Source organism: Talpa europaea (assembly GCF_964194135.1).
Source record: "Talpa europaea genome assembly, chromosome: 2".
Classification (NCBI taxonomy): domain Eukaryota; kingdom Metazoa; phylum Chordata; class Mammalia; order Eulipotyphla; family Talpidae; genus Talpa; species Talpa europaea.
The window spans coordinates 144,151,654-144,176,278 of record NC_140068.1 but is presented as its reverse complement, the minus strand read 5'-3'; the positions used below and the strand labels follow the sequence as shown (position 1 = coordinate 144,176,278).

Genomic DNA, 24,625 nt, shown 5'->3' with positions numbered 1-24,625 from the left:
GAGGTTTAATTAATAAGCTGTGATCCTTTGTGATTTGTTAAGGTTTTTGCCAGTTCCTGACAGTCTCCCACCCCCATCTCCTTGACCTCATCTGAGAGTCTCTTACCTGAGGCAATAAATAAAAGGTGGGAGCTGAGTGATGGAAGATGCCAGCTGGCAAGAAAAACCTCCAGGCAAGATGGAATCCATGAAGCCAGAGGTGAATGCTAATGGGTAACCAAAAGCAAAGAGGTCAAAATCAGACTGTCAAGTCCAAGGGTAAGCAGAGGATGGATTGAATCACAGGACCCTGTCTGTTGCCAGTAATTATGGCTGACTAAGGTGCAAGGACCAGGGTACTTAAGGACAAGGACAAAAGGAACCTTACATAGCGAACAATTTTTTTTAAGATTTATTTATTTATTTATACAAACACTAGGTACAGTCAGAAGCGCAGGAGGGTGAGAGAATTCACCATAGCCAGAGTGGAGAGCAGAACAGGCAGACTGATGAAGTACACTGCTGAGGGGAGCAGCGGGTGGCAGGAGAGGTCTGCGTGCCATGTGGGACCCTCACCAGTGGCCGGGGATGGAACCGGCACTACAGAGGCTGCGGGCACTTTCGCAACCCAGTGCTCAACCGCTGTGCCACCCGGGAAGCCCCTACATAGCTAACAATTTTACAAATATCATATACTTCTTCCTTGGGGCTATAAAAGATATGCTTTTAATATGCTATATACTATGCACTCTTTTTTTAATAATAAGGCAAAATGGTATAATCATAATATATACAATTTATACATACATGCACATAGATACACGCATGTGTGTATATATGTATGTGTATATATATCACACAGTATGTGAACCAATTCTAAAAACAGACTGCTTTAGAAGAAGGAAATAATACACATTATCCTGCAAAATGTCATTCCCAAACCTATATCCCAATCCTTATACCTAGCCTATTAATTCAGTACTAAAAAAAAAAAAAACCAGAAAATATAAATCATACCCCTAAAGCACTACTACACCAGGCACCAAAATTACATAGCATGATGATGCATAATTATGGCACTTTCAAACAGCATTTGAGAGCATGTCACAAGCAATGAAAAATGTAATTTATTTCTTCTGACAGATATTAATTGCTCTGTGTTAGAGAATTTTTGAACCATTACTGATAAGCAAAAATGGTAACAAAAATGCCTCAAAAACAACTGCAAGGAGAGAGGTATATTTCTAATCACAATAACTCCCATAGCATAAAGAAAGGCAATTTCTCAAAGAGGACATCTATTATTAAAATTTGTAAATTGTTGCCATGACACAGTACAAAGAGGCTCAAATGTGAAGTTGCTTCCAGCAGGTCTAAAGTGTTATTAATCTCTGATAGCACTAGCTAATTGGAGTTTAGGATTTTGCCGTGGTTCCTCCGCAAATTGTCTTTGTTAAGGCAAAACTGGATGGTTGCTGGGGAACCTACAGCAAAGGAGAATATATGCATCATAGATTATTTCTTTAAAACTGAACTCCAAATGGTCACTTGTAATTTAGGAGGGCTATGCTTTTTGATAATTATTAGTGCTCTCTTATTGTTAATTGATTTCAGACTGTTTCCTTGGAGATTATGGAATTATGGACAGCAAGTTAGGTTAAATTAGCTTGCATAGCTGGTGTGTCTAAATAGAAGTCATCACAAATCTCATGGAAATTTGCTATCTTCGAGAGAACTCTAGGTGAATTCTTCCCATCCATCATCTTTGTCACCTCCCAATACCTGTGTCAAGATCATACTCTCCATTCTCATCCCCTGCCTAAACTAATCTTCCCCTGTACAGAGCTGCTTCCAACTCTCTGGTCTTAAGCACCATCGAACACCTCGTGTATAAATTCTGTTCCACGTCCCATGTTCCTAGTTATGTTGATAGCACCACTGGATTCTTACCAACCTAGGCTGGGTTTCTTCAGTTATCATTGAATCTACCTTTTCCCTTCCCCTAAGACTCCTCATTAATCTGTTCCCACCTTGCTATGCACACTATCATCTCAAATTAAATCATTTCCCCAGGGTCTTTCTAGGCTCCTTCCAGTTCTATTCTTTATACAACCATTAGATCATTCTTGTTAAAACACTACCGCAGACACAACCCATGTAATCTCCAATGCCCTGCCTCAGTAGCGGCATGATAATGTCATGAACTAGCTTCACATTGAAGGTCCTTTATGTTCTGACCTCCATCTACCTCGATGAAAGCCACTATTACTTTGATAGTTTATATCGTCTCCTCTTATGTGAAATATAAACATAGGATCACTAGGCTTTCCTGCCTTGCCTCTAAATTTTTCACTTAGGTAAACTCTCTGTGACTCAGATTCTAGTTTGTTTTCCCATTTTTTTTGATATCCTACTAAATGCTAGATTCTCTGCAAAACCATTCCAGTTCATAATGACATCCTTCATCCTACTGATTTGTACTATATGATATGTAATTTGTATTATATACAGCCTGTACTTTTTGTGTGTGGAGGTCTCTATCCCAACCAGATCAGAAGCCCTTTGAGGTCAGAGATTGCATCAAAGACTACTAGAATCCCACAACCACACTCAAGGCATGCACGCCAACGGACAGACCTGTCTGCTCTGTTCCTTTCTCAAGTAGCCTAAAGGGATGGGAGATGCCCACACTGGCCTGTTGAGGAAGGAAGCAGAGCAAAAAGAATAAAGGACGATGACAAAAGTCAGAATTTTAAGCAGAAGATAGGTCAGAGCTAAGTGAAAACATAAATGAATTCAAATATAGCTAGACCAAAAGAAGCTATGGCAAAAGCAATTTAATGAGCAACAAAGTAGAAAGCAGATGGTAAGGGAAGAATGAGCCTGGAGCCATTATAAGACCAAAGTTGAAAATTAAGAAACTTGACATAATTGACAAATACAGGACATTGTTCTTACCAGTAAGAGAACACAAATAGTTTTCAAGAACCTCTGGAATTGATAGCAAATTTGGCGGTACACTGAACCATAGAGCAAGTCCCAACAATTTAAAGGGATTGAAATTATTTATATGCTCTTTGCCCACCATGGGATTAAGCTAGAAATTAAAAAATAATCAAGATAACTGGAAAATTCAAGAACTTACTGTTTTGAAACTAAGTAATGCCATTTTAAATAACCATGGATCAAAGACAAAATGACATTGGAAATCTTTAAACACTTGATATGAATAATGAAAATAAGACAAACAAGACATGTGGGATACAGTTAAAGCAGTGCTTAGAATTTTATAGGTTTGCATATGTATTAGAAAAAAGAAAGACTAAAACAAATGATGTTCTTGGGCTCCCTGGTAGTGCAAGGGGTTAAGCACCACACTATGAAGCAATCCGCAGCCCTTGCAGCACAAGTTCGATCCCCGGTCTGCCAGGGAGAAACCCACATGGTGAGGCAGACCTCTCCTGTCTCGCCCGCTGCTCCCCTCAGCAGTGTATTTCAGTCAATCTGCCTGTTCTGTTTCCCACTCTGTCTCTGGTGAATCCTCTCACCCTCCTGTGCTTCTGACTGTGCCCAGTGCTTTTACAAATAAATAAATAAATCTTTAAAAAAAAAAGGTTGAAAATTTCAGGCTCACCCTCCCCCAAACCATAGAGAGGGGAGAGTGATAGGAGATAGATTTAATCACTCATGGCCAGTGATTTAGTCAATCATGCCGACCTAACAAGACCTCTATAAAAACCCCTCCATGACCTAAATGACAGATTTGGAGAGCTCCTGGCACAGTCACCACTCAAGATGCTGTGGGGGTGGCAGGTGAGGAGAGGGTATGGAAGCCTATACTTTGTCTTGTGTGTCTCTCCCAGCTGTTTGTTTTTTAGTTGTATCCTTTATAATAAACCAGCAATTGTAACTAAAGCACTTTCTTGAATTCTGTGAGCTGTTCTAGTATATTATTAACATGGAGATATAGCAGGCCAAGTTGCTAAAACCCCTGACTTTGCAGATAAGTGGGACATAATTATTTATGTGGGACATTATTATTTATGGGCAGGTGGGTTGGGCACCTGACACTTGTGGGACTGGCATCCGAGATGAGGGCAGTCTAACCTTGTGTCAAGACTGAAATGAGCTGTAGGGCACCTCGTTGGAGTCAAAGACTGGGAAGATGATATTGGGAAAGACACCGGGTATTTGGTATCAGAAAGAAATAAAAGAAAACTCACTCTGTGAATGTGAATGTCCTGTTTCTAGATCTGGCTGCTGGCCACAGGTCTACTCAACTTGTGAGGACTCGCCAAGATGTCTACTTATGATTTGAGCTCTCTTCTCAAATATTACATGCCAGTAAAAAAGTTTATTTTTGATATTGATATGGGCCTGAGTTGTGTGGTGGGTGGGTGGGTGGGTGGGTGTCTTCATAGCCACTCCTCCTTCTGGCACATGATTGGGTGCTCACCTAAAAAGAAGAATCTCTTAGATATGTTTGCTAATTCAAATCTAACATAATAGAGCACAAGAAAAAATACAGGAGAGAGATTTTCCTGAGACTGTGTGAACAGCAGCAGGTTTCACCAAGAGGCTGAGAATTGAGCCACTGTAAAATTTTGTTAGAGGGTGGGGCAGGGGTCACAATTTAAAGTTATGTCCCATCACTTAATATGAGAAATTAGAAATGTAAATAATCTTTAGCCCAAAGTAGCTTTTAAATCCTCCAGTAATGGAAAATCCAATATCACATAGACAGCACTACACAAAGGGTCATCTCACATTATAAATTGAAGAAAATTCATCAGCTCAGTTTGGTTTTAATAGCCTCCATTTTTTAGTGGTATCTTCCTAAGGCTGTTATCTTGGCAGCACAGAGCACCCATTCAAGGACCATAAAACCACGCTGATTTTTTTTATTAAATTACAACAAGATAAATTTTTCAGTTTTCCCCACATAGACATACATTATACCTCTGTTCTAATATTGACTTCTTAAATAAGCAGTCTTTTTGCTAGCCTATTACTTCTCCTTGAATTTGAATAATATGCCTCTACTTACGTGGATCTACAACTACTCTGTCTGGATGCTGTGCCAGGCAGATACCCCGTTAATCTCTATGCTCATGGGAGATGTTTGATTAGCAAATCTGATTTAATCACACTAATGATGATTAAGAAATATCATCATAAATAACTGTGGTGACTAAATTCAAATAAAAGCACAGCCAAAAAAAATACGATATTCAGAAAAAATCATGCTCTCATCCAAGTTCAGAGAGCGCTAACTAGAAGTTAGAAACTGAGCCACAGACCAACTCACAAAGATGAATAAGGCGTGATATAAAGCATAAGGACAAGCCCTAGTTCTCAAGTGACCCCTGGAGCAGTGGAGAAGAAAGACATGAGAACAAAAGATTCTATTCCAGGGGCCTCCCCAGTGGCGCAGCAGGTTGAGTGCAGCGTGGGTTCGATCCCTGCTGGCTGGGGAGATATCCAGATGGCGCAGCAGACCTCTCCTGTCTCTCCCACTGCTCAGCAGTGCTTTTGGTCTGTCTGCCTGTTCTGCTCCCTGCTCTGTCTCTGGTGAATTCTCTCACCCTCCCATGCCTCTGGCTGTACCCCCATTCTTGTATAAATAAATCTTTAAAAAGGGGGTTCTAGTCCAACATAACACACACTGTCATGAAGCCATGTTTTGCTGAGGAGGCAGAGCGGAGACAGGATGGATCTGGAAGTGCTAGAGCAGATTTCAAAGAAGAGGTGGTGTCACAATGAGTCTCAAAGGGAAGGGAGTTGATGGAAAAAGGGGTTCAAGATACAAGTAGAAGGACATGAAAAAGGTTCATGCTATCAAGAAACTGTTTGTGTTCTCTGTTCTGCCCAGAAAAGGCATGTTCTCAAAAGGCTGTTCTCAAAAAATTGAGAACAATTCTGTGCACAGAACAATTCTGTGCTCCCGCCGGACCACAGGCATTGACGGACAAGACAACCTGACCTTTACTGAGATGGTGAGTGAGACCAGGAGTTCACGTGCTAAAAGTGGTACCAGGATACTCTAAGAACAAAATAGTGGTTACCAGAAGGGAAAGGAACAGAGAGGGGATAAAAAGGGTAAAAGGGCAACCATATGATGGTGGATGGAAATTAGAATTTTGGTGGCAAATACAAGGTACTATATACAGATGCTGGCTTAAAAGATTATACACCAAAAACCTATACAATATTATAAACCAATATTGCTTTGATTTTCAAAAAAGGATACTTGCATGAAGAAATTCAGAAGTTGGGACTCAAACAATTTAGGTTTGCGTGGGAATTCAATTACATCTTTATGTTAGACACTGGATTGTTTACTAAGTAGATGAATCTTTAAATGAATGTTCTTCTTTTATTGGAAATAAAGTTGGGAAGAAATATCATAAAAGTGAGAAGCTTCTGGAGAAACTGCAATAAGAAGAGTTCTGTGCTTTTAGGATATCATTCAGGCCAACTGAGTAGGGTATAAGAGGAGGGAGTTTAGAAGAGCATCTAGAATGCTGCAACAGTTTATGTGCAAAATAAAGAGGTTAAATCAGGAATTCCAGGGAAGGGCAGATTCAAGAGATCCTGAGAAGGTAAAATCAATACAAATTTGCTCTGATTGGGAGTGGAGAATGAAGAACAAGGAAAAGTCTAAGCTGACTCAAAATTAACAGGATTAAATCAGCTGAAAGGCAGTAGTTTGGTAAAGGATAGAAACTGGAGTTTTAGTGATGAATTTAATGCAGCGTTAACAGACGTCAAGTTACAATGCTGCAGACCTAAAACCTTTATAATCTTATAAATCAATGCTATTTCAATAACAAAAAAAAATTTTGAATGGTGGAAAGGAAGACGTGGAGGGCATTAGAAATATATGCAGTAGGGACGGCCCGTGTCCTGAGTTATCACTGCAAGCTGACAGAAACCATCAACTCTTCCTCTGGCCCCTGCAGACCAACACAAATCACTTCCAGTTTCCAGCTCAGAGAACGCAAATCACTTCCAGTTTCTAATTTAGGCATTCCATGACATGGGGAAACAGGTGAAGAACACTAAGTGTACAGAGGAAGTCCGAGCTTGGAATATTTTGTTTTTTAACATATGCATGTGGGTGCCTGTGAGAAATCAAAGTCAAAGTTCCCAGTCAGAAATATGGGTCTTAATCGAGAAAAGTGGTTGCACCTATAAACAAATTCTATTTTTTTTTACAGGAGAATAAATTTATTTCTACCTTGTTTTGTGCTTCTCTGCTTTTATCGTAGTAATGCCCCAGAGTATATTGACTCATTGGTAAGTATGGTATGTTGCCAATGGCTAAGCCAGTCCTAAAGTTGAGAAGTGTAAAAATAGGCATAGATAATATTTCAGCTCTTCTGTAGAGATTTTTTTTATATTTTTTTATAAATTTTATTTTTATATTCCCCATACAATTGCAACCCCCTAATGTTATGTCTGTAAGGAAGGTGTTGAGAGTTTGCCCAGTGAGTTTCTTCCAGTGAGTAATGGAAAATCAAAGTCTATGAAGCGCTTTAAAGGAGGGAGAGTCACAAAAATTTGCTGCTTTGATTAACAAAGGGTCTTCCGCATAAAGAGTCATGTTCTGAGAGTAAACAGCAACTTTTCTGCAAATTTGCAAAAGAGCATAAGAATGATGTCATAAATGGGCCTCCCCGGTGGCGCAGCGGTTGAGCGCTGGGTTGCGAAGCTGCCCGCAGCCTCTGCAGCGCCGGTTCGATCCCTGGATGCTCCCCAGCCACCGGAGGAGGGTCCCACATGGGGTGCAGACCTCTCCTGCCGCCCGCTGCTCCCCTCAGCAGTGTACTTCGGTGCTTCTGCCTGCCCTGCTCCCCGCTCTGGCTCTGGTGAATTCTCCCACCCTCCCGCGCTTCTGAATGTACCCAGTGCTTATATAAATTAATTAATTTAATTAAATAAATCTTTAAAAAAAGAATAATTTAAAAAAAAAAGAATGATGTCATAAAATTAAACCATCAATGGGAAGTCCCACTACCACCAAAAGAAAGATAGAAAAAGAAAAATCACAGCTGTTCTTCGCTGTCCAATAGACAGATTTCTGAACAATCCCTCATCTCCCTTGCCCATGGTAAATTAAATTATTATTCTAATTTGGAGGATTAATACTTCATTACTCTGGGTTTAAAACGCATTAGAGATTTAAATGCTGAAATCGGTCTTGACTTTCCTTTCCTTTTTTTACCAAATGCTACAAATTTTCTCTCAAATAAATATCAGTTCCCAATCTCAGGTCAGACTGAACGTCTCTTCCTGCTCTCCAAGCCTTTCAGGGGGGCTCTGCTCTGCTACTTGCCACCTCTGACCTTGACGTAGAGGCACTTCAGAGCCTCTGGCTCAGTTTTCATCTTTGTGAGAAAAAAAAAAACAATGCCTTTTTCCATTTTCATGTCTCGCCACGCTGTCAGTAACATTTGATGGAGCAAAATAAAGTAAGATTAACCTAGAAGCTAAGTGAAGTGAGAGAGAATGAAGGCTTGAGGTTATTTTAGTTATTTTAAAAAATTTTATTAGAAGAAATTATTTTGTCTGATCAGTTGACCTTTTTTCTTCTCTCTTTCTACCCCTTGCTAATCCTATGGACCTTTAACTTTTTCAGCATTTTTCAAAGACTTCTTCAGGTTTAGGCCTCAGACTACAATGGTAACTCAGTCTTGAAGGGGAGAGAGAGGGAAATAATGATGTGGCAAATACCTAAGGAAACGTAAATTAATCATGGGCACCCTCCTCCCACTGCCGTCCCCTGTCTCCAGGTCCCCCCCCCCCCCATTCGGGAGAAGTTTCTCATTTCCGACTTGGAGTCCAAATTAATTCCGATCTCTTTAAATGCAGATATTGCTCCCAACCAAGGGCCCCTATAAGCACGTACCACTTTGTAAGAGTGTTTTCTCATTCATTTTCATTAACGTTCTATTCTTATAAAAATGCTAAATAACCACAATGGTGCTTCTAAATTACAACCTCAGGGTGAACCTGGGAATAAAATCTAAAGAGAATTTGATTATTCTCCCACCTAATTTCTAAAAATTTAACAGGAAGGCTGCCTCACAAACAAAAAACTGCCTTAAATCTATCTAGTAGAGAAACTTTTAATTTCTTTGTCCCTCCTGACTGAGGTTCGCTAAGAAAACAGAAATTCCTAAGGAGTGAACTCATCCATCCAAAAGTAATGGAGTGCTAGACTAATTAGATCTGGAACTCTGTGTCAGTTAACAAAGCTCACCAAATTGAAACCGTAATAAATCTCAAACATGCTGGGACAAAAAGTCCCAGAGACCATTTGTGAGTAATGGAGCTCACTAGAGCCTTCTAAGTGTTGGTCCTGGTGCCTAGTCTTCATGTCTGTCAGAACAATGATCACTCCCACCACTCAATCCTAAATTAGACAGAACTATTGAGAAGAACATTACCAATGAGGGGAAGTGTTTTATCTAATCAAGAAAAGCAGCCACTGTCTCTTTTTGCTCGTGTGCACTCTTGGGCTAGTCTGACCTAGGAACTGTCTAGCCTTTCAATTGGATTTTTGGGGTAGTTTAACAGTTATAGGGCACAGACATTCATTTTAAGCTGAGAACATTTTCATCTTTTTCCAAAAAAATACTAGAATTCTCAGCTATCATTTTCTTCATGTCCCTTGTTAAATGCAGTTTAAATCAATTTACTTGTTTTTTTTTTGTTTTTTTTTTTGGTGTTCAACTATTACACAAGATGACTCTACCTCTGTGTTTAATCTGAAATGTCAATGCTTTTTTTTACTTTTCCTGGTGCTAAGCACTCTGGGTTGATAACATTGCAGTCGGTAAAATATAGACAATCACAGTGCTGATCTGAGAGGGTTCAGCGACTTGCATTTCATCTTACTTGTACATAAAATATGCACAGAATCTTCCTCACGTATTTAGACTGTGGACAACTCTAAAGTCTAATTAAGGCCATTATCTTGGTGAAACACTAAACATGGGGGTAAAAGGTCTTGATTCCTATGCTGTGATACCTTGAATTATAACCACTGCCCTGTATTAAATGCTGCAAGAAAATGGCTATTTAGTAGGGTTCTCTGGGAAATTGAGGATGTGTTATGTGTCAAGTGGTCTAAGTGAGTACCAACATACAATCATCACCCCTCTTACCTTTTCCATTTTATCTTTCACTCTTCTCTCCACATAGCAGAAGCTCCAGTTATATGAATCTATGTAGTGTTCTCAGAATATGCCATGCTTATTAATTCTATGCTTCCACGGATGTACTAGCCTGCCTCCTTTCTATCCTCTCCCACTCACCCTTCAAAGCCTGCCCACAATGTGACTTCCTTCATGCCATGCTCTGTGATGAAGCTTTCCTTAGGAAGGGCAGGATTACCTTCTCCCAGTGCTTCCCCAGCCTGTGTCTGGATGGTATTTTACATATCCTGACACTTGACAGAATGGACTGGGCTGTTCACTCTGCATCCCCAGAGTCATGCCATAGTGCCATGCCATCCATACCATGGTGCTAACTGAAAACATGAAATCTTAGTTGGTATGGTTTGCTGTCTGTCCAATTTAATTTATTGTTAAGCAGAAAGCAGAGTGTAGTATAATAGAGTTAATATACAGCAGGGTGCCTGGAGTCAGGGTTGGATTCAAATTTCCTTCTACAACATAGCTATGTAGCCTTGGACAAGTAACTGAACTGCTTTGCTTTTTAGTTTACTGATCTGTTAAGGGAACATAATATACAGTATGTTTCTCCTAGGGTATTAGTGCATATGAAATCCTTGGAGGAATTCTTAAATACAGCAAACTGAATAAATGTATTTATCTGTTCTCTTTTTAAAAATTCCTCCCAAAAATATGTAAATCAAAACAACATAATATACAGTATGTTTCTCCTAGGGTATTAGTGCATATGAAATCCTTGGAGGAATTCTTAAATACAGCAAACTGAATGCATGTATTTATCTGTTCTCTTTTTAAAAATTCCTCCCAAAAATATGTAAATCAAAACCACAATAGATACCATCTTACACCAGTAAGAATGGCACATATCAAAAAAACTAGTAACAACAAATGTTGCTGAGGATGTGGAGAAAGAGGAACTCTCCTACACTGCTGGTGAGCATGTAAACTGGTGCAGCCACTATGGAGAGCTGTGTGGAGGTTCCTCTGCCTGCTAAAAATGGAGCTTCCATATGATCCAGCAGTTCCACTCCTAGGGATCTACCCAAAGGACACAAAAACATTAATTCAAAAGGGCACCTGCACCCCTATGTTTATAGCAGCACTATTTACAAGAGCTAAGCTATGGAAACAGCCCAAATGCCCAAAAATAGATGACTGGATCATGAAGATGTGGTACATATACACCATGGAATATTACTCAGCATTCAAAAAAGATAAACACATGCCATTTGCAGCAACATGGATGGAGCTGGAAGGGATCATGCTCAGTGAAACAAGTCAGAAAGAAAAAGAAAAATACCAGATGGTCTCTGTTATAGGAGGAATGTAGAGGATCCAAATAAGGAATCAGGGGGGAAAATATAATAAAGTAAAAATCAAAATCAACAGGCAACTACAAACCAGAGACACTCTGCAGGAGGGCAGAGGAGTAGGATCAATACAGGGGTGGGAAGAGCACAAAGGACCATGGTGGTAATTCACGGGTGAATGGGTGGTGGGAATTTCACGGGGACTATAACCGAGATGAAAATGCAAACATTGTACAAAAATGAAAAATGATGTAAAAACATATAAAATAAAATAATTTTAAAAATCCCTCCCCCCCAAAAAAAAGGTTAAAAATTCAAAGTGCATAAACCTACAAGGGTAAATACAATGGAAGAAGAAACGACAACAGACAAATAGCACAAATAGAAGTTTGAAAAAAGAATATGCAGCAATAGTGGGTGTCAGTATCAGAGAAACATGTAGAAATAACAAAAAGCATACTGCAGCACTCTGAAAGGGGACAGGAACTGAAGACACCAAGTACAGTTGAAGACTGAGGTACAATATGAGGCTGGAAAGAGAAGGACGGGATAAAAGGTTGCCTGAAGAGGAGAGAGTCCCTCAGATCTCTTCCCCAGGCAACTGAAGGAACTGCCGAGAATGTCTTGGAAAGAACCTAGAAGGAGACATAAAACACAGCTGAAGCTACGGTGAAGCATCTTACTCAAAGTAGGGAAGAGAGACAAACTTCTGCATCTGAAAAGCCTCAAAACATTTCTCTAGGAAAAAGAAATGAGCGGCTCGCATATGTAGAATTCATGGAGCAGAGACTGAGGGTGCCCAGCCCTCATCCTCTTGCCCAACCCAGCTTCTATGGACAGTCCCTGCATGCTTCCTGGCCTTTCTGACTCTCTTTTCTGAGTCCCTACCTGAGGTCTTTTTGTGGCCACAGAAGCTCAGTCAACCTAATTGTGGGTAGGCTGGCGTCCCAGGGAGATAACAGTCAACAACAACCCTCAGCCAGCAAAGGACAGGGATGGCAACCAGAAATACCAGTTTCCTCAGCCCTGCGTAGGACAATTCTGAGGTGTGTTTCATACACTCAGAAGGTTCCAGCAGAATTGAGCCCCAGTTGCCCACAGGGTGCCCAATTCAATAATACCCCGTTAGTACCTGTCCTCCCTTCCATGTCTTACCTCTCTGTGATTTCTGGGATCATCTCCCCAATGTCTGTTGGGAAGTAGATGTTTATGGGGACAGGAGACTATAGCACTTAATAAGGGATTGGGATCCAGAGTTTTCTGTGTATGTGAGTTCACGTAGTCCAGACAGTAACCTCCACAGACTGAAATGGCAGGTCTGAACTTCCATTATTGGCCACTTATATGATCACAGGGCTTTTGTTTCTTAATCAGTAAATGAGTGTGATGGTAATAATCACCACACCTACCTTGCAGCGCTGTGTGAAGGCTAGTGAGATCGTATACCTACAGCACGCAGTCCAGGCGCTGGCACATAGTCATTTGGGAAATGTTAGCTGTTTACATTAGTGATTGATCTGGTCAGAACAGGGTGTGTCATTTAATATTCACCAGGAATTCCCCTACACTTTCAACCTCCATGGAAATGGTCGTGTGGGAGAACACTACCTATTTATGTACCCCCAATGTTTCTCAAGTTGTGCTTCAGAAAGAGACCCAGGGCTTCCCTGGTGTCGCAGGCAGTTGAGTGCCACACTGTGAAGCTGTCCACAGCCTCTACAGCACGGGTTCGATCCTGGCCAGCCAGGGAGAAACCCACATGGTGCAGCAGACCTCTCCTGTCTTGCCCGCTGCTCCCCTCAGCAGTGTATTTCTTCAGTCTGACTGTTATGTTCCCCGCTCTGTCTCCAGTGAATCTTCTCACCCCCTGCACCTCTGCTTGTACCCCAGTTCTTGTATGCATGAATAAATAAATCTTGAAGAAAAAAAAAAAGAAACAGAGAGCCAGAGTTCTAAAAGGTGTGGAACATCTCCATATGAAAGACTGAGAAATTCGGTAGCAAAGCAAATGGCTTAACTCTGTATAGTCCAACATTTCCCAAGTTGATACTGAGCATGCAACGCTTATTATGGGAAATGTCTACTAGGACCCTACAACTATGGCACCCACAAGCCACTTTAGGAATTAACAGCAGAGCTCTGAGTAAGAGCCCCCCTGAAGAGTACCCAAGGTGGTGGTGGTTCTTTGGGTTGTGAATCTGGGCAGGGTGCTGGGCTGCCAGCTTTGGGAGGGGACTTCAGTGATCTAGGTGGAGGCATCCTGTTTCCAATTATGGCACAAACATTCTCCTTAAACTGAGTTCCCCTTTGGGCCTCTCTGGTGGCTCAGGGGTTAAAGACACAGCACTTTCAAGCTATTGACAGCCACTGCAGCATGAGTTCGATCCCCAGCCATCCAGGTAGCTACCCACATGGCGCAACAGACCTCCTGTCTCGCCCGCTGCTCCCCTCAGCAGTGTATTTCAGTAGATCCACCTGTTCTTTTCCCCCACTCTCCCTGATGAATCCTCTCACCCCCACACCTATGGCTTACACCCCAGTTCTTGTATATATAAATAAATAAATCTTTTTTAAAAAATGACTTCCCCTTTGGGATGGCTCTTACCACTAAGCAAAACAAAGTCATGGGGAAAGTCAGCCTCAATCAATCCAAGGGCGACAAACACTTGCTCTGGACTCGTCAAGAGGCCTGAGGGGGGCCTGTCGGCTCTGCCCACCATCCAGTGAAAAATGGCTTTTATTATGGCATTTTAAAGGGCGTGAATCTTTGCCCAATTTCACAGGAGAGCTTTGGTATTATCATCCAATTGTGTAAAATAAGAATAAATGGATAGCTTGAAATCTACAAAGCTCAAAATTACCTTATAGATATTTTCTCTTTCTCGTTATCCCCATCGTGATAGCACACTGCATGAAGATTTACAATAAAGGTTATATCTTATTTTGAAAACAACTAGGGTAACTGAGAAGAATAAAAATATAGTTCATATATCAAATAGGCCACAGTCTACAAAGGCGTCCCCAGCATATTATATGAGTGAGGAAGTAACAAGGAGTATCTGGCAATTGTTTCAGACACCCTACTAAAAACATTTAAGCAGAAATGACTTATTCTCTGGAGCTACTCCTTTTCACATGGACAGAATTAATACAGAGGCCTAGGAGATGACTGTAATACCAAGAAGGAACAAATGTCAGTGCTTACAAAATAAATATATTTGGGCATTTATGGGTGGTAAATGGTGATTGATCATTACAATGGAGAAGAAAACCGGCTTTTAGTTCATCAGTGAAAACTTCCTGATAAAGATCTAGTGATGCATTCGTTTACAATGCTATATACGATAAAGAGGTAGAGGCTACCAACTCTTCAAACATGTTACCATACCATACCCACCATGAAGATGTCCATACATCCATAGTCCTCCACCATAGACAAGTGAGTGCCTCCCTCCGTCCTCTTTGATCTCCACACTCCCCTCCGTACTCTGGTAGTCTCAAGTCTATAGTCATACATGTCTACGATTTCTTTTCAAAAGAAAAGAAAAAAAAAAACCTAGTTATGGGGGCCTCCCTGGTGGTTCAGGCAGTTGAGCCCCATACTGTGAAGCTCTCTGCAGCCTCTGCAGTGAGGGTTTGATCCCCACCGGCCAGAGAGAGTCCCACATGGTGCAGCAGACCTCTCCTGTCTTGCCCACTGCTCCCCTCAGCAGTGTGTTTCACTCAGTCTGCCTGTTCTGCTCCCTTTTCTGTCTCTGGTGAATCCTCTCATCCTCCCACGTATCTGGCCTGTACCCCGGTTCTTGTATAAATAATAAATAAATCTTTAAAAAAAAAAAAAAAACTGGTTAGGACCAGGGGAAGAAATGTGTAAGCACAGAGCAATTAGCACAAAGGGAGAAAATGGAGTTACCCTGGTGATGAGCAAAGTGCGTGGTACTTAGTAAGCACCCAATACATTCTAGGAAAAGGGGTGGAGCTCAGAAATGTAAGAATTTATGAAACACAAGGAAGGAAATTCAAATGCAGAGAAGAGCTTGGTTAAAAGACTTAGACTCAGGCCTGGCCTGATATGTGTGAGAATGGGGCTGGCATCACCCCACATAGCTGAAGAGGAAAACCTTGTTAGTAAGAGCTGGCTACACCATCTACAAAGCAGACTCCAAGCAAGCATCACTTACAAAGGGCTATGCTATACTGAAGAACAGCAGAGGAGGAAAAGGGAATCTTCTCGAAATCTTTCAGGGAAGCTTCGAGGTCTGCTGTGATACATCAACACTCTCACCACTGAAGGAAGACAGGCCAAAGTACACATGACAGCTTCCCCCCCAGACCACCAAGACTGTCCCCTACATATTCTGTCCCCTACATTGTTCTCACACCTGGCGAAGAGCTTCTCCTGGAGAAGAGTGGCATGTCCAAACTGCTTTTAAGAAAGATGCTACACTGTGTGGCTGCTGGATTAGAGGGGAATTTCATGGGCCTATGAAAGTCTAGAAGACCTGCTGTAGACAAGAAAAGGGACCATGATGGACTCAGCAATCTTTGGGATAAAGAGGGAACAGGTATGAGAAATAATGTAAGGGACAGCATCAGCAGACCGACAAACATTCCCCTTAACCAGCTATGGACCAGCGAGGAAATTTGCAGAAATCACTGGTCATTGATATAATACACGCTTTGACTCTGGGTGAAGAGTTTTGCCTCTTTTCCTTCCATCTGTGAAACTGAGGAAATGTCTAACTCTGAGACTTGTAGATGAAGCTTCTAAAATGTCCTATTAGAATCCACAATGGATATGTGCTAAGGCATAAGTAAGAGAATTGAACCATTTGTTGACATTTGTGATTTGTAGCACTTCATTTTAACTGTCACCACAAATATGTAATTCACACATACACACACCAAAAACACACACACACATACTCAACAAATCCTAACTGAGTGCTGGGTGCACATCTGTGCCTCACCCATGAATGACAGTCACTGACAAGCCAATGTACCAGGCTCCCTGCTTTCACTTCCCCATAGGACGAACAGAAGAAAGTGGAAGTTGGGGAGCAGAGGAAGGTTATAAATCCATGACCACTTGTTCTTTCCTTCCCCAGTCTCCCCCAGCCATCAGTCTCTCACTGGCATTCCTGACTTCAGCCCCCTCTTCAACCAAGCCTCAGTTTGGGGCCTATTTCAAATTCTACAATGAAATGCCCAGGGTAACCACTTCTAGTTTCTTCCTGAAAAAATACATGAATCACACTCGCATCTTCATCTCCCCCATTGATAGGGATCAGCTTATCTGTACTAACCGATGGAAAAGTTTTGGCAGCAGTAAAATCAAGGAAATGGTCTGAAAGGTAGCAGCATCCTGATGGGCCAAAAAGGAAATACGGCTCTGCTAAGAAATGATGGGTAGTGTGTACAAAAATGGGGGGTTGGTAAGCCAGGGATAAAAATAAAGATGGGACAATCCCATCACCAGCCTCTTGCAGAGGATCAACAACAAAAGAACCTCAGCTCACACCTTAGAGTCTCCACCTCTGAAAATTCCAGGTGTGACCCCTTAACCTTTGCTCCTCCTCATACCCAATCCCAGTTGAGCCCTGGCCTCAAAACCCAGGCTGACACCAGTGACTCAACAGAAGGAAGCTCCACATCCCTCAGCAGCAAGGTGGATAACATGAGTCCCTGGCGATGTGAAATCGAACTCCTAGTTCACTCCCCCATTAGAAATGCTATTGGTACTGCAGGCGCCATACAAGGCATCAGGAGTACAGTGCAAGAATTAGTATGTGTTGGGGGTTATATCAGATTTTTATGGACTACTGAAATGTGAGGTGAATACTAAAATTACGTTTGGGGATAAAATCTTCCAAAGGTTTGAAAATATCTGTGTAACTCAACAGCTCACAGACTTCTACTTAAACCCAAAAGTATCTTCACACCCCAATCTTGGGCTATGTATAAAATAACCCCCAAGAGAAGTTTACTTCAGAAGTCTCACCTTGTGAAAGAACGCTTTTCTCACAGTCTCTCCAAGCAGTGCATAAAATGTGTCAGAAGCAGGATATGGAGCCTCCCTGGTGGCGCAAAGGGTTAAGATGCAACCTATGAGTCTGTCCGCACCCACTGCAGCATGAGTTCAGGGAGGTGACCCACATAGCACAGCAGACCTCTCCTGTCTTACCCGCTGCTCCCCTCAGCAGTGTATTTCACTTAGTCTGCCTGTTCTGCTCCCTACTCTGTGTCTGGTGAATCCTCTCATCCCCCACACCTCTGGCCTGTACCCCAGTTCTTGTATGAATAAATAAATCAATCTTCGGGAAAAAAAAAAAAGCAGGATATGAAAAGAATGATTTCTCGAAAGGTCTAGTACTTCCCTCTTTTCAGAGATGTGTATCTTACTGCTCTTCAGCCTGCCTCTATTTGTTCAATCTCTCAGTGCTAAAACAGTAAACATTTCCAAACTAACTTTTATTAATAGCAAAAGTTCAAGAGGTCACTAAAACCCACCCCCCCCGCTGTCCTAGAATTTTTGTCCCACAATATGTCATTCCCAGTATGTTATGCCATTTTTATGGCATGAAAAAAATGCTTATTTTACTAATTTTTATCATCCCTGTATTTATCAGAGTAAAACTGGACCCTTATTCCACGATACATATCGGCATTGAGATGGGAGCTACAATTGGCGAAGGAGCAGAAAAGCTCTATTTCCATTTCTTGGGAGAAAGTGGCCACAATAGACACCAACAAATCATAAATCTTACCTTAGCTCAGTAACAAAGCCAGTGCCCAGTTTTGTAATGTCATCTTGGCACCTTCGTGTTTACTTCACCCAGTATGTGACACCCCTTCCAGGGTGAGACCAGAGAGAGCACATTGGGAAAATGAACTTTCTGTTTTATCTTCAGAGTTCATGGGCAGAACCAGAGAAGTGCACATTTCCATGCCCCATGATCTGCCTCTGAGGATGGATTGCAGTAATGCTTCATGCTTGGGGCCACGCTGTAAACCATGTGCAGGCTGTAGCTATTAGAAAATCCAAGAGCGTGACTGCTGAAAGGCAGTCACCCAGCAAGGTCAGGAGAGACAGACATCCTTTCCTGGCGCTGCACCTGCTCCCTGTCATTCATCAGGAGTCTGAACATCCCAGCTTCCCTGGGTAGAATCATAGAAGGGTGCTGGGAATAAGCCAGGAATCGCAAGGAGCAGGATCCTCGTCCGTGTGTGTGCACGTGTGTGTGTGTATGTGTATGCAGGCACACATCCACACACACAAACAGAAAGAGAATCACATTCTTAAAAAAAAAATCCAGTCTTGTTTTTGCTTATGTTTTTATACTCTGCCTTTCAAAGAGATTTATAATTATCAGTACTTCATAAACCGGAGCAATACAGACCTGGGTATTTTCCATCATATCTAAGAAACTCTAAACTCACTATACTTCCTGAGTTCCAAGGATTCTAAGGACACCTTTTTTTATATATCATCAGTATTAAAATGATCAAAGGATATAATCGATCCCCAAATACTCTTTCAAAAATAAATCATCGTACCAGTTTGCTCAGAGTGAAGCTTGCATGATAAACGGCCTCTAGAACCTCTCAAGCAAATGCAGCTTAAGTGGGAAGTGTAGCGAAAACACTGGCCAGTTAAGCTGGTATTTAAATGCAGCACTAAAAATGCATTTCACACCCAACTTCATCAATCACCAAGCAATCTGACTTTGCATCTTGGCTACCAAAAGAAAATGGGATTTGTTTCCCTGAAGAAATATGTCATTGCTCTGCTTGAATTATTAAACTTTTACTATTACAGAGAGAAACAGAGTCAGGGAGAAAAGAGGAAAAAAAAGGAAGAAATCAGTAAGAAATAAAATTAGACCCAGGTTGCCATCTACAGACTGATATCAGCACTGCCCATTCATACAGCGCATCAGTAAAAGGGAACAGTTAAAGAAAACACAAGATGTAGGCTCAAACCTTTATTCAAAAAAATCAAGATAACCAATCTCTTTTTACTCATTATGACGAGAACAATATATAGGCAAAATCAGATTTAAAAAAAAGCCCACAATTTGATTTAACTAAGAAATAATCACAGATATTCATCAGAACTCTAGAATTTAACACTTACATGAAAATTAAGTAGATTACTTAATTCCAAAATAAAAATGTATTTAATTAGAAAAAAAACTAAGTAAATTTCATCTCTAAACCAAATTCTTGCATTTTTTTTTCACTTATTATCCTGCCTCTGCACATATATTCCCTTTCATTTTGCCTCAAGTCACTATTGCTTTTTAACTTCCTAAAGCATAAGAGCCCACTGGAGACGCTAGGATCCAAAAACACACATTTGGTTCTCATTACGAAAATAGATGACATTAAAGCAAAAAGCAACTGCAATAATAAATGTAAACGAAGGCTGAATTTAAAGGGGCCGGGGGACAGAGAGAGGGAGAGAGAGAAGACTGATTTAGATAATATAACCTGGAAAATTCAATAGCCAAAACATCTGGAGGGAGATCTATTAAAGAGAAATAGCTCAATGTTCAATAGTATGGATTTAAGCTGAAAACATTTAAACTTAGTAAGTGATGATTTAAACTATGAACTGCACAAAATCTTTTTTTCCTGAGAAAATGTTTTCAGGAGGCAATGTTCATTTGTCAGGCTGCATGTTCTTTCTATCAGGATGAACAGATGCAAAATGGTTTCTCTGGATGTTTCTAGATCAGTGTACAAGTCTCTGACTGGAGGAAAAAAAATCAGTTCCTAAAACCTTCACTTGAAAGACAGTTATTCTTCCATGTAATGAGCTCCAGCAGTTGAAAAACCTATAATCTGCACATTATTAAAATTATATTGGAAAACATCCATTTAAAATGCACAAATATCTAAAAACATCTGTAGGATTCTTTAGAGGCAAGAACAGCTAGAGGTCTGCTACCTTACCCCAGCACATTACCACAGATACAAATGTAGTTGAAAATTATATGTGTGTCTCTACAAAGGTAAAAATACTGATAATTCAACTCTTTTAAAAAATTTTTGCTTTCCTCTGACAGGGGAAAATTTAAACCAGTGTCATGTTCCTAGTTTTACAAAAGAGATAACCTGAAAAGATGATGGTGCTCATTCTTCTGAAGGACAACATCAAAATCTATAATCAGAAGTAGAAATTGGGATTTTCAGGACCTCCCTGGTGGCCTAGGAGTTAAGTCTCAGTGCCAGCACTGCTATGTCCTGAGTTCAATCCCCAGAAAGGGAGCTAACCCACATGGCACAGCAGTTTATTTCAGAAATCCGACTGTTCTGCTCCCCACTCTGTCTCTGGTAAACCCTCTCACCTCCTGCACCTCTGGCCTGGACCCCGGTTCTTCTACACAAAAATAAAATAAAATAAAAATGTAACACATTTTTTAAAAAATGGGGTTTTCATAAGCTAATCAAGTCTTCACAGAAAATAAGCAAGTAATACTTTATAAAACTTGCATCAAGAATACTTCATGAAAAGTTGTAAGTGGGTCATGTTCCTTAGTGGATGTCAAAATACTTCAGATACTTCTCTATTTTGTGACTTCTGTCATCCATTCATCAGTCTTTATTGATATCTCATTATCTATTAGAACTCTGCCAGTTTTAAGGGTTAAAGAAAGAAGAAATCTCAGGAGAAAGCCCATGGCACTGATTAAAATAAAGTCTCTGTTACTTCTAATGCTCAAGGTATAGCATGTTCTTCAAGGCTAACATTTTTCCTTTAATGCTGGCCACACATTCAGCATTCAATACACATTTGTTGAGTGTCTTTCACCCCCACCTCATTGTTTCAGGTCACCAAAAAGGATCACACAAACTTAAAGATAAGTGCAACTGAAAAGGTAATTCTTAACACATACCCACAGTTTACAGAGAGCTAAGGCGACCCAAAATAAGTCAAATGATCTCATTTAGTATCAATAGCAGAACTGGAGCAAGAATGGAGAACTCTTGACTTCCAGCTAATCTCTCTCATTTAAGTCTTTCAAGATTTAAATCCCTTTCACTCTCTTCTCTTCTGTAATTGCTTCATTCATTTAGCCTAGCTCATTCATTTTAACCTAGTCTCTCACATCTTTCTTCTGGCTCTTTAATCAACTGTTCAGCTTCCTCCAAACTCTCACACAGATTCATGCTGTCTTCCCAGCGGGGAAGCTCACCTTAGCTATACAATAGAACAACACAGTTTATAACTTCAAGGTCCATTTTTAAGTGGATTTTTTCAAATAAACACAGTTGGCCCTCCATATCCTCGGATTCAACCAACTGACATCTGTGGTTGGTTGTATTGGTGAATGCTGAACCATGGAATATAGAGGGTCAGCTATAAGACTTGGGTATCCACCAGCGTTCTGAAACACCTCCCACACACACACACACAGATACTAAGGCACATCTGTAGTTAAATTTGGGGGAATCAAAAGTTATACTAAAATTTTTGACTGCATGTGGGTCATCGTCCCTAACCCTGCTTTGTTCAATTATATACTGTAACTCTAATGTGAATCTTCATATCAATTCTGAGATGAACTGGAACTCCCAGATGGACACTGCAGTGCTGTCCATGATATCTTATCCCATCCAACCTCATCCTGGGCATCCCATCATGCCCCCCTGTGGTGGGAGTGGGTGGATCCAGGAGAAAAGGAGAAGCCGTCACCCCACTGCACTGTGCCCCAGCCCATATCACATGCTCACCCTGGTGAACAAAACCAAAATGAGGCTGTCTGCAAAAAAATGCTAATGTGAATATTCACAATTCTGCTGCATCCTTAGTTATCACATGTCTATCCCGAGATCTCACGCTAATGCCAATTTTTATAAAATTATCATAGACCATGTCTCACATGGTAATGCAAGCTAAAAACACATAACTGATTTTGATACATACTGTCTACTGGTAAAGTTTTATGTGTGCTTAGTATTCTCTTGGATATCAGCAACATTAACAGAACAGCCTTTTGAGGAAGGTAATCTGTCACTAAAAGTGAATCGAAATCAATGCAGACAGCGACGTAGCCACACGAAGAGACTGATGTCAATAGTAGTTGTTAAAAATGTTCGTCAAACACTCTCAGCAGGAGTAGAAGATGGTAAAATTTACCTTTTTAAAATAAGACCACCATAAGAAACACCTTATTTCAAAACAAGTGTCTTCATAGCACATTATCTGTCTACAGATAGAAATTGAGCATAAAAAAACAGTAGCATTTCTCATACACAAGAAAGCTTTGAAAATTCTCATACAGGACACTGAGTCAGAGAAACAAAGAGGTCCACTGGATAATTGAAATTGTATCCCAGCCTTAATGGTAATTAATCATTATAGTAACAACACACTCACCACTGTTTGGAACTGTTTTTGATGAATTCTTTAACTTCATATTTTGTTTGCCTTTTGTAGGTTTTTGTGAATTCACATCTTCTTTTTTCCCTTTCCTCTTTGGGGGCTGAGGAGATGAATTATCACTGGATCCGATTGTTGACTTTGATTGGCGATCATTTCCCTAAGTGACAAAAGATGACACCCATCGGTGTTGGCTGACGAACTCCCATAGTGACTCCTAGTAAATTCAAGCCATTAACTAGAGGTAACTGGGGCAGGGGATTAAGGGGTGGTGCTGATCCTGCTACTGTCCACTTAATACTGAATTACTCTTCCTAGCAGCAGCACAAGGGTCTAGCTGAGGAAGGACAACAAAAATAAGACCTAACAATTATTGAGTAATATGCACCAGGTATTCTACAAAATTGATTGACTTCTCATAACCTTGTGAGACAGGTAGTGCTACTACCCCATTATGGGTACCATCTTGCAGGCAGACATGTGCTGCACTTGTGGAACTCTGATACTAACTCATCTGCTGCTGGCCACCATGGTCTCTAAGAATTGTAAATCCAGAGCAACAGACAGACACAGCAGCAAAGAATCACATGCCTGCCATTCATTCCAAAGACCCAGCATACCCCCATTCCTGCAAAGTAGCCAGGGATGATCATCTCTGTGGAGGCTGCCTCTGGTCCTCTTGTGCCACTGGAAATGAAGACCTTGTGTCAGCATGGAGGTGAGGCTGAGTTTCAGTGGTTCCTGTCACTGGTCCAAGCACAGCTCTGGAACCACATGACAGCCATGACAGTGATGGCAACTCTAAGAACAGCTCTAAGAACAGCTGTGCTGATACTTAGCCATGGCCACCACTACAACAAAAACCTCCCTCCTAACAAAGTCATCTTGTCTCTCAAATGCTCTGGTGTTAAACTTACTTGAGTGTATAAGGTGTGCAACTGTAGATAGCAGAAAAAAATGCAAATTCTAGAGACCCCAAATACCTGGCTCAGAGGCAATGGTCTGCCAAGAAGCACATGTGGACCATGGGTTGACTCACTCCTACCTCCTTTGAGTTAGTTTCCTCCTCAGTTGAATTGGATTAATGTACCTGCTTTTGGGTCTATTGAGGATGAAATGGAACATTTATAAAGTGACTCTGACAGTGCCTGACATGTGGTATTTGTTCTACTGAGTATCAGAGTAACTTTCTCCAAAATCAAAGAGTTAATAGCTTTTTCTTAAAAATCCCAACAAACTCATACCATATCTGGCACAATCTTTATGCAACATCCATACTATACTACCATCTGAAAATAAATGCAGTAATGTTAAATAAACAAATCTGCCAGAAACCTATTATAACTGTTCATTTTAAACATTTATATATTCAGTCATCCAGAAGCATTTAAATAGTTTTAGCCATCACCCAATTAAGAACAGAAAAATTCACAGCCTTACAAATGAAGTTATTTATGCTATTTTGTCATAGCCTACAAGAAAATGAATTATGCATAGATTTATTAACAGTATGAAAACTTGTCCAAATCTATAACACTTTTTTGCTTGATTTAATTTCCTATTCCAAGTGCAATTTAAACATACAGATTCCATTTAGTTATTGCATTAACTGCAACCTGAGTCTTATTTCTCTTTATTTTTCTTCAGTGATTCTTTCTCACAAGGCCATAAATTGCCTGGCAGAAGAAAGAGTTAATATGATCACAGTGAAGATTCCAAAACCATCAGCCAGGTCTCATAGCCCA

General features: G+C 40.7%; 1 protein-coding gene across 1 annotated transcript in view; it reads right to left on the bottom strand.

The window, feature by feature from the left end:
• The window catches only part of DCDC2 (doublecortin domain containing 2), a gene marked incomplete at both ends in the record, with an annotated part of 167,226 nt that overhangs the window by 68,253 nt on the left and 74,348 nt on the right, over positions 1 to 24,625 (bottom strand). Inside the window, one exon of the mRNA XM_084259528.1 lies at positions 22,878 to 23,040. Within this exon, the coding sequence (XP_084115654.1) occupies positions 22,878 to 23,040 (163 nt within the window). The remainder of the gene's footprint in view (positions 1 to 22,877; positions 23,041 to 24,625) is intronic.